An 11,233-nucleotide genomic window follows, 5' to 3' on the forward strand; every position below is an offset into this window, starting at 1 on the left:
TATTTTTTATGTATCATTGTATAGAGTGTATAGCAAATTGAAATTTCTGTTTCTGCAGGTAATGATGTCTGTCACCATGGAGTACATACCAGAGAACTTTGAAAAAGAGTATCTTGCTGTCATCTGTCCAGTCGCCAAGAGGAGAATTGTTGTATCTTATCTTGTGAGTCGATGCTTGACTTCCGTGTGTGTACAAACTGACAAAATCAGTCTCTCTCTCTCTCTCTCTCTCTCTCTCTCTCTCTCTCTGTGTATGTGTGTGTGTGTGTCTCCCTGTATATATATATATAATAACCCTGTTCAGTTGTCTCAGTGTCTGTATGTGTGTCCGTCAAGATTAACTTACACGTTTTCTCAGCAACCCCAAGTAGCTTGGAAACTATGCCAGGCAGGATGCTTAATGTTGATAATGTCTATGTAGCCATCGGTGTCATGAAGAAATTGGCCCTCAGCTGAAGATCATAAACCTCAATAAATGTTTCAGAATGATTTTGTTACTAGATGTTTTTTCAGAGTTTTAATATTTTCTGCATTGGTAATGAGTTTTTTCATACACCACTATTATACTGGTGCTTTTCTTTCTTTACTTTTTTTCCTTTTCCTTTTTATTTCCCTTTGGTATAGAATCAGTAAATCTGGAAGTAGGTTAAAAAAAATCAAAACATTATGCTAAATGCACATTCATTTTGATGTTTGATTTTGATTTGAAATGACATCTTCAAGCTGCAGGCTGAATGACTTTCTTTGTACTGGTTGTGCTATCAGGGCTGGACATGCAGTTACAACAAACTTCTGAACATGGACAGAAAGTTTCAGTCAGCTCTGCCTGGAGGCAATGTGAAATCTGTTCAAGTCATCAAAAGCAATGGTAAGTAGAATTTGGGTTTCTCTTGTCTGGGTCATTTTTCTCCTTCTCTTTAAGGCTTTCTCATTTTGCACTGGTAATTCAAACACAAAAACAAACTATGCATATGAGCAAACAAGCACACCTGTGTGTGAAAGTATTTACTGTTAGATTTTCATGCGTACACATATTCTAATTGGATTTCCAGGGTAGGTGTAATATACAAGAAACTTGAATTACTTTCTTAACGGTGAACACTAAACTGATTAGAAGTATCTTGTGTTTCCACAATTTTTTTTTTTTCAGTGTGGGTGTTTTGTGGTGGTGAACTGATTAATCATGTGCAAGGAGTTGTATACTATGTATCGTATGCATTCTTTTGTGCATCCTACCACAGATGTCAAGTTATGCATTGGTATTCATAGGTGATATGGCATCCTAAGTTGAAATGTGCCCCATGGTGACCATGAGCATGCACTATTTAATTAATACAAATGGATTTTTGGGGTCTGGGAATCAATAAACCTTTACTTGGTAATGACTTATCTTTGGAGAAAGTGGTTTTGAACAAATAGTTTAAATTAATCAAAACATGAACATCGCCATCAGTTTACCATTTATATTCACCATTTCATGATTAACTCTTGATAATGGTCATAGATTAGTTTTAATCTAGATGTTGGCCATATTTTAACAATCTTTTCCATACTTCAGATCATGTCTCAGTGAATAGCCAAAACATCCAGTGATTATTGTGTTAAACAATGCTTTTCAGAAAAAAAAGAAACGATACATATCATACATGTGAACAAAATTGGACAGCAGTTAAGATTTTTCCCATTTATAAACTGCTGAAAGCATTCAAATAACACAAATTAAGCAATGATCAGATCATTGTATTTTCTCTGTGTGTGTGTGTGGTTGTTTTTTTTTGGTTTTTTTTTTCTCCAAATTTATGTGAATTACTGGTACTGTGTTTCAGACATGTGTATACTTGATTGCCTGCATCTGAAGGCAGAGAGAACCTTCTACATTCTGGACTTGATGCATTGGAAGCAGCTGCCTTACTACCAGTCTGATGTAAGTGCACAGAGGTCTTTCTTGATTAATGGCTATTTGTGCACAATTCTGCAAAGATGTACTTGTTGTTGAACTGCAACTGCAAAAGCCAAGGCCTACGCTGTTTTGCATGAATGCGGATATATTATGAATCATATCCCTGTCCTTAAATAATGATAAAAAAAAATAATGAGATGAATTTAACTGTGTGACGTGTCTCAATAAGCTGAGAATCTTTGGCAAAACTTTGATACAGTTGTGGGTGAAATAACTGTTCAAATATGATGATAATTGTTTTTTTGAGAACTTGTCAACAAACATGATGAAACAGTCAGGTGAGGTGGAGGCATTGGACTGGATTCTGTGTTCATAACAGTTAACGTTGGTTTTTGTAAATGAAACTTTTAAACCTGTGTTGGTTACCTTGTCCTTGAGATTGAAAAATTTTCCTTGCAGACCGATGCTTATTGCACTTAGAGTAATGAGCTGTCCTTTTTTGTCTTTTTTTTTTTCCTTGTAAGCCAATTCCATTTCCAGTATCAAGCACAGCTACTATAATTTGCCAACAGAGCCAGCACACTGGCTGTAGCCTGAGTTTGATACAGGAAAAAAAAGTTAGCCAGGCAATGGAGTTGAAGGACACCTCCCCTCATAGGTCTTGTGATTCATTTATTCCGTTTGTGCTTTCCTTTGAAAAAGTTGTGGAGAGGTTACTTGTCATTGTGACATTTGTCTCATGGTAACTGTATTGGTTTGGTCCATTTACAGACAGAGTTCAGATTTCACTGGCTGAACCAGATCGAAAGTGAAATGGATCTGACCACCATCCACCCTGAAAATGAGGTAAGCAGTCCTCGTCCACTTTTGCTGTGGAAATTTACATGCAGGAGTTGTACAGGTTTTTAAAGTTGTGAAGAATTTGTAAAAAGTATTTCATTGTTTTTTTTATAGTACCATACCTTATATATAAAAAAAAGAAGAAAAAAAAGTAAAAAGTATTTGTTTTTTATAGTACCATACCTTTCTTATATTTAAAAAAAGACTTTTTGTGTGTGTGTGTGTGTGTGTGTGAAAGGCTTTAATTCTTGCTCTCCATTATTGGAACATATTTTTTATTTTTGTCAGTGAGAAAACACAGCAGGACAATCAGAATTTGATTGTGAAAGAACATAACAATAAAACAGATTTAAAAAAAAAAAAAAAAAAAAGACAAAAAAAAAAGACCTGAACCTGAAAGGAATTTTCTGATTGAAATTGTGGTTCCCATCTGTGTGGCAATGATTTATTCAGTTCCAAAGGACATAAACTGGAATTTAAAAGAAGTGTTTTTGAAATGGGTTTCTGCTCTTTTAAAAAACACAATTCTCAGCTTTGATGTTTTAAAGGTTTTTAAAGTTATAATACCTGTATGTTGAGTGTCTGTGTAGCAACATCATTGTTTTGGTAGCATTTGGATTCGTATCAAAAACAAAAAAAAGTGTAACATAGCATATCAGTCTGAAGGACTGATGTTTCTGTCAAATGAACCATTGTAAAGAAATGTGTGTGTTGACTGTGTCACATTAAGAACTAGTGTTTCTGTCAAATTAACCATCACAAAGAAATGTATGTATTACCTTACTTCAGGTCAGTGCATTCTTTCATATGATAATGTTCTACTGATAGCTATATTGGGATCTTGTTCTTTTTTTTTTCCAAGATTTGGATCTATCTTGTTCTTTGCTTTGGAATGTACCTCCAGGTAGTTCAGTTCCAGGTTTCCTGAAAGAAAGAAATATTAACATGATTTTTAAATTTTACATGGACTGAACAAGACAAATATTTATTTTATGGATGAATTGGTCTTTTTATTTTGTTTTAATTCATCTTGTAACATTTTATTTTTTTTTGACTGATTTTAACTCACTCCGGACGAAAGGCCGTGATCTGGGCCCAACTCTTTACAGCTATTTCAGATGAAGGGCCCCAATGGAGGCCTTAGATAATTTTTAATTTTTGGAGTGGCACCTAATTTCCATAATGATGCTATGAGCTAAGAATATCTTAACTGACCTTTCCATTCTGCACTGTGACCAGTAAATGCAATGTGCGTTGATGTGCTTGCGAGTTGGAGAGTTATTTTTGAGGTGACTGGTTCATGTGAACAGCGCATGTCAACAATGGTGTCTGACCCAGTTTTGTCCCAGTCACAAGGCAGACAACAGAATTAGACAAAGGGGCCCTATGGTGGCTATATAACATTCTGAATTTAATCTGTTTCAAACTCTTTGTTTACAAGTCATCAATCAATACATGCAAATTTCAAACAAAAAATATGGATACTTTTGTCATCTCACTGCATGATAGCATAAGAAGGGAAGAACTTTTATATTTTGTCCCCAACTAACTCATTATGTTACAGATCAGTTTGGAAGTTTTCAGTTAAAAAATCGAACATTTGTTTTTTGGTGATTTTATTTCTTACCTGTACATCAAATGGGTTGTCTGTGAGGAAAGTCAGGGGAGCTAACTGGTAGTACGAAGTGAGCCATTTGAACTAATGGGTTGTCAGCCTTGAAAAGGCAGGTTTTAATTTGGTAGGGAGATAAGCAACCTGATTTGATTTTGATCCAGCCTTTGAAAATGCTGCAGTTATTTTGATTCATCATTTTTGATAACTGTTACTATGTTAGGCAGCCTGGTAACTAAGACTACCTGCATGCATGTGCACACATTTCCAGCTTAATACATTGCTTATTCATAGAATGAGAACAGTTTTCTATTCAAAAGGATTCAATTTTGATTGGCAGACTGCTGACATGTACTGTAAAGCAATGATGTTTTATTTGATAACAGTACAAGTTCAAAAACATGCCGAGGGTACACTGTAACCAGAAGGATTTGTATGAGGCACTGGACAAGACCACATTCAAGGTGAGTGTGATATGTGGTAGTTTTGGAGTGTGCAATATTTATGATCAGGGTTAGTGGACTTGTGCGTCTGCATGTGTCACTGTCTCTCACTCTGCATATACTATTCATCCTCCAGATTGTGTTCACAGGTTTGTGAATTGTTTTGCGTGTGCATGATTTCATTGGTGTCTGTGCATGGTTTAATTGGTTTCTGTGTGCATGGTGTAAACATTGTGTATAGACAAAAGTGGATGAAATGTTTTTCTTACAAGTCTCTTTTGTGTGTGCAGTTTTCTGGTGTGGTTTTTTTTGGGTTTTTTTTACCATTGTTGGGCTTTTCTTGCTGTAAACTAAATGATTTATGTGATAGGTATTCATTCTTTCCCTCACTGTCAAGGCCTATGTGCGTTGGGTTATGCAGCTGGTTAGCAGCTGTGGTGTAGTGTATATGGATTTGTCCTAACACAGTGGTTCCTCCTTGAGTAACAAAACTAAATTGATATCTCCCTCTCTTTTGTATTGTCTGTCTCTTTCTGTCTCTCTTTTTTTCTTTTCTTGTTATTTTTTTCTCTCTCTCTGCCAGTGTCATTGTTCACTGAAATTGAAAAAAAAAAAAAAAATGAAGATTACAAATTGATGAGAGTGTATAAGATAATGATAATGAGGCTATGTTATTTTTATTAGCTCTGAAGAAATGGAACACATATGGAATAATGAGCAGATAAGGTTTACAAGTGAACACTATCAGTTACACTAGTTTATCTGACACTTTCATAGGCATGGCGTTAAGAGTTTAGACAAGTTGATTTGAAATTTATTTGAGTTTTTGTTTTGCATTTCAGACAAATTTGTTGCACAAATTAAAATATTGGGTTTAAATTTGCATTAACAGAAACTGATCGACACTGGCTGATTAAACAAGGTGAGTCTGTGTAATGACCCTGTTTCGGCTGTCTTCTTTTCACATTATTTGTACTTGCATGATATAAGCTATATATATTTATATGAAAATTCTAAAGTAACAACATGTTCTTGTATGCACATATGTGAGTGTGAAAACTATTATACAATCTTGGGTGGTGGTTTTTCTTTTCCAGGTACAATATCCTCTATATTTAGCATAATTATGAATATGGGTATGGCCTTCCGTGAAGTGACTAAGCTCATAAGGGTAGGCTACAGTGTTGCAATAAACCTTTCATACATATTTTTTTTAATAATGGAATTTTTATCATTGAATAAAAACACTTTTAAGGTACTATACTTACATGTGGATAATCTCATGGCATGATATAAGATTTTCTTAGAAAAATACAAAATTTTGAAAGTATCAAGGGCACAGTGACTGGATCCCTTCTAAAAGATAGGAAGTAAATCTTACCATTCTTTGTACTTTGGGGAATACTTTATTTGATCCAGAACTTGCATATCAACATTGTGATTGTTGGAAGTAACATAAAATTAACTTTGAAAAATAACATTACTATAGTATAGATCTACTCTTCACATCCACATCTGTGATGTAAATCAAGCGAACTTCATTGATCTGTTTTCTTTGATAACAAGCAAAAACATGCACTGTATAACGCTATTAAAAGTACTAAGTATTTGTGACTGAATTATGTGTCGATGAAGACATTAAATGAGCAGTTAGAGTAAGTTTGTGGTATTGACAAAAGGCGATTGAAATTTATTTCCCATGTCTGTGAGCTCTTAAAAGAGGAAGGATGCTCTATAAATGTACATTATTATTATTATCATTGATTTCAAACCGACATTGAGAGTGATTTGACGGATGGAATCAGTCATTTTAAAACAGACACAGATACTTGGTAGATCTAATTGATCTTTATTTATCTTTCCTCCTGCATGATGCATGTGAGCTATGAAAGCTTAGCTGCTTGTGAACTTTAAGAAATACTGTGTCAATATTATTAGTGAAAGTAGGTGGTTTTGTCACTGCAGCCAGACCTTCAGCCTGCAGTGTGGGTGATGATGTTAATACTGTCAGTAGTATAACAGATAAGTCAAAGCACAACCAGCAAAGCTTACAACCATGCTCTAAATTAGTAACTTGTCAATGAACTGGCTGCAATTTAGAACTTAGAAGTATTCCACCAGGTTGATACTGTTCTCGTTGATAGCAGTTGTCATTTTTGTAATTGTACATGCGTAAGGGTCAACATGTTTGTGTCACTGTAGCACGCCTCCAGACTGCAGTGTGTGATGGTTTTTAAAAAAATACTGTCAGTAGTATAAGGGTTAGCATTTTTGCGTCACTGCAGCAGGCCTCCAGACTGCAGAGTGGGTGATGGTGCTAAAGAATACTGTCAATACATGTAGTTTTAGGGTCAGCATGTTTGTATCAGTGTAGCAGGCCTACCGACTGCAGTGTGGGTGGTGCTAAAAAGTACTGTCAATACATGTAGTTTTAGGGTCAGCATGTTTGTATCAGTGTAGCAGGCCTACCGACTGCAGTGTGGGTGGTGCTAAAGAATACTGTCAATACATGTAGTTTTAGGGTCAGCATGTTTGTATCAATGTAGCAGGCCTCCTGACAGCAGTGTGGGTGGTGCTAAAAAGTACTGTCAATACATGTAGTTTTAGGGTCAGCATGTTTGTATCAATGTAGCAGGCCTCCAGACTGCAGTGTGGGTGATGGTGCTAAAGAATACTGTCTATACATGTAGTTTTAGGGTCAGCATGTTTGTATCAATGTAGCAGGCCTCCTGACAGCAGTGTGGGTGGTGCTAAAAAATACTGTCTATACATGTAGTTTTAGTGTCAGCATGTTTGTATCAATGTAGCAGGCCTCCAGACTGCAGTGTGGGTGGTGCTAAAAAATACTGTCAGTAGTGTAACCCTTTCTACCCCACAGCTACATGCCTGCTAACACATGGACCAGCACTACATGAGACCACTGCAGAAAAAACCGGGTGGTTCACAAAAACGGCGAAAATTGATGGAGAATTGTTGATTTAATTGGTCAGACAAAGCTTTGTTGTCGTGCTTCTGGAATCAGTAAATGGCTCAGTTTAGAATGCCATCTGTACCAAACAAGAATAAACGAAATTAGAATAGTGTGTTGATACAAGAATACCTGTACCTGGTCCACAGGTGAAGTAATTGTGTTGGAGTTAACTCGCGCATGGAGTTGAATGAGGTAAGAGTCAACATATTTATGTCAGTGTAGCAGGCCTCCAGACTGCAGTGTGAGTGATGGTGTTGCAGGTGGACGGGATCCTCTTCTTCCAGGTGTATGGCAACTATGTTCCTGGCACCTCCACCAGCGTGCTGTGGCTGCCCCCGGAAGACATAGAGAAAGTGCTGGGCTGGAAGCCTCCCCAGCATGTCCTGCCCGTCAAGAAGAAGGGCGCCCCTGCAGCAGAGGCCAAGCCCAACACTGCTGAGGCTGCAGCATAAACAGTATCATTTGCCACCTTAAGACTGGTTTCCTTCAGGTCCAGGGATGATTCCTGAAAATGGAACACACATTTGTGTTGTATGGTGTTCACAGGAGATGTGACTGTGTGCTATGGTGATGCAAGTCATTTTGGGGGGTGTTGTTTGGATGCGCCCCAAAACTGTGAGTGAATGGGTTGATGAAAGGATGTGTTGAATGTGGAGATGAATTGGAATGGCTGGTTGATGGTATCAAAATGACTTAAGATCATGATTTTTTTTTTGTTTGTTTGTTTTTATTTTATTTGTTGTTCTGTTCAGTCACCGTGGTTGGTTGGTTGGTTTTCTTCTTCAAGAAAAATAATTATTATTTAGATAAGCAGGGTTAGCACTGCAGACTGTCACAGCGAATAACTTCTTAGTCCTATATATGTGTTTTTTGCAGGGAGTAACCATTTTAAAATGTTTTATTTTATGTGGTATTGCTGCCGTGGAAATACTTTTAGTGGATATAACTTCAGAGATGGGTAATTCTTGAGAAAGGACTTTAAAAAAAAAAAAAAAAAAAAAAAAAAAAAAAATTACGCTTGTTATGCATTTGCATTGGGGCTATTCATCTTTCTTTTGGTGCTTTTAGAGTTATAGAATGAACATCTGTCTTGAGAATTATTTGGATGGTATTTGCTTTCAGTTCTCATGGGCTTTTCAGTCTCCATCTCATCTTGTGTTCTTGACACTGAAGAGCTAGGTCCAGGAACATGAAAAGTTGATGCCTCAGTAGGTCTGTGTAAAATCATCTCTCTCACAGCTTAGGGAGGTGCTGCTCCTGCTTCACTGTCAGCATGGTCTGCCCAAAGTCTGAATTGTTTCATCTGAAATATTTCTCATCAAAGAACTTGTTGTTGTGATCTGCCTTGTCCTGTGTCCCACTTTCGCTCCCATTGCCATGAATTACTCCATGCTCACTATCCAATTGAAAAGTATGTCTTGTTCAGGGAAGGCATTTTAGATTTCACACATAGTGTGTGTGTGTGGCAGAATTTGATCTTGAAAGCAACTTTTACTTTTTTTGTTTGTGACCTTACCTTTCAAGGTACGAGTACAGAATTTCAGGGCATTTTGCATGCAGAGAACAAGTTGTACAGCTGGAAACTGGCATGGTTGCTGAAAGTCAGAACAGTGCTTTTCAAATCCAGTACTTTTTCTTTTATGGCAAATGTTTTTCTTTCTTTCTTTTTTTTTTTTCCTGAATATTGATAGCTGAAGTAAACTTGCATCAACATAACTCATGTGGTTTGTTCATTTATCTCTCAGTGTGTAGTAATTTTCAGTGTTTAAGACCTTGAAAAATATTTGTCATACTTCCATCAAAAGAAACAATGCTGGGCATTTGACTGGCTCAAGCAGTTGCAGGTAGGTCTTGTTACATTTACAGTTTATGCAGTACTAAGATCGACCTTGGCACTCTGCCAGTCAGGACGATTTGTTCTGCCTTCTGTGGACAACCAGTTAACTCTGTGTGTGACAGCAAGGATACTGGCCAAACAGAGTTATGAGAAGGATCCCGACCCCCCCACGCCCCTCTTTTGCTGCGTTGGTTGAAGGTGGCTGCCACATTTGTTGTTGTTGTTGTTCATATTGTGTTGTGCTGTCAACAGGTTTCTGGGTTAGTTTTGGACAGTTTGTGTCATTGCTATTTTCCCCATGGACAAATTAAAATACAGAAAATGTTTGGTGTTTTAACCTTTTCTGCTGTTCTGTGCTGGTGTAACTCTTGTTCAACCTTGCATATTGTCACGTGATTTTGAAACAAGATATGCCCAATGTTGTTGACACTGTATTGTGAGTGCGACCAGTTCTACACTGTTTCAGCTACCAATGCCCGAGGACAATTCTGATACACTTTCACACATATGTTAAAAAAACAGTCATAGTAGAAAGTTATATTTCACTATGTATGCAATGCAACCCATGGAGCACTTTTTCAGCATCTTTATTATCACATACTTCTGACAAATCAACAAAGGATGAAAATATCACTTCAGTTAGTCATTCCACTATTCAAAATATACCTTCTAATGAAATATAAAACAAGAACAGCAGTTCAGTGATTTCCCTGCCTCTCTGCCCCATGTCAGTGAACACTGTTCAGTGTGTGACCACTGATGGAAGGAAAGACAGAATTTTTTTTTTTTTTTTTTGTAACTATATCATTATCCTCTCACCACAATATTCTGACAGGTGCAATTGCTTAATGGATAGAACGCCGGGCTCTCGATCTGAACAGCCTGAATCAATTCCAGGTTGTACCCGGTGGATTAAGGGTGGAGGGTAAAAAAAATCTCCCAGGTCAACTTGTGCAGACCTGTTAGTGCCTTGATCCCCTTTGTGTGTACATGTAGATATGCACATGCACATTAAAGACAAGCACAGTGGGAGGGAGTGATAGGAGGATGTGGTGGTGGAAGGGGGATAGTGGGGGGGGTGGGGGGGGAGGGACTGCACTTGGTTTGTTTATGGACTGCTCAGTATCCTCCCTTCTCCCAATTCTTCCCCCTCCCCTCTGACATGTCCTTTAACCCAAGCTAGGGGGTGGTGGCTCAGGGGGCTGTTAGGATTACGGAGAGGGGGTTAGGAGTAGGATACAGTTGGTGGGAATGGTTGGAGGTGGTTCAAGGGTTACCATTTAAGGTTTGGTGTTAGGGGAAGAGTCAGAGACGGATAACTGGTCAGGTAACAGAGATGGGGGTTCTAGACTAAGGGAGGAGGGTTGGTGAGGAATAAGGCCATGGTCATCTGTTTTGTGTTATGGTAAGTAGGAGGGCCCTAAACTGACAATAAACCACCTTCACCTACCCCCAACCCTCTTTATCTCTTACCCACACATTGAACCAGTAAACCTACTTGACTTACTTGACTTATTCCTCTTGATTCCGTGGGGAACATAGGGCCGCAACAACACTCCTCCAACGCACCCGGCTCTGGCTGGTCCTCTTCAGTTCGGCCCACGTCATTCCGGCCGCCCTTGTCTCTGCC

The 11,233-nt window shown here is 37.9% G+C and overlaps 1 protein-coding gene across 1 annotated transcript in view; it reads left to right on the forward strand.

Moving 5' to 3' along the window:
* Window positions 1-9,929, forward strand: part of LOC143296870 (uncharacterized) — a 32,020-nt gene extending 22,091 nt beyond the window's left edge. Inside the window, exons 12-17 of the mRNA XM_076608842.1 lie at window positions 59-163; window positions 766-868; window positions 1,827-1,924; window positions 2,672-2,746; window positions 4,739-4,816; window positions 8,027-9,929. Coding sequence (XP_076464957.1) covers window positions 59-163; window positions 766-868; window positions 1,827-1,924; window positions 2,672-2,746; window positions 4,739-4,816; window positions 8,027-8,218 — 651 coding nt within the window. The 3' untranslated portion in view covers window positions 8,219-9,929. The remainder of the gene's footprint in view (window positions 1-58; window positions 164-765; window positions 869-1,826; window positions 1,925-2,671; window positions 2,747-4,738; window positions 4,817-8,026) is intronic.
* Window positions 9,930-11,233: the final 1,304 nt, after the last annotated feature.

This window comes from Babylonia areolata, chromosome 22 (assembly GCF_041734735.1).
Source record: "Babylonia areolata isolate BAREFJ2019XMU chromosome 22, ASM4173473v1, whole genome shotgun sequence".
Lineage (NCBI taxonomy): Eukaryota > Metazoa > Mollusca > Gastropoda > Neogastropoda > Buccinidae > Babylonia > Babylonia areolata.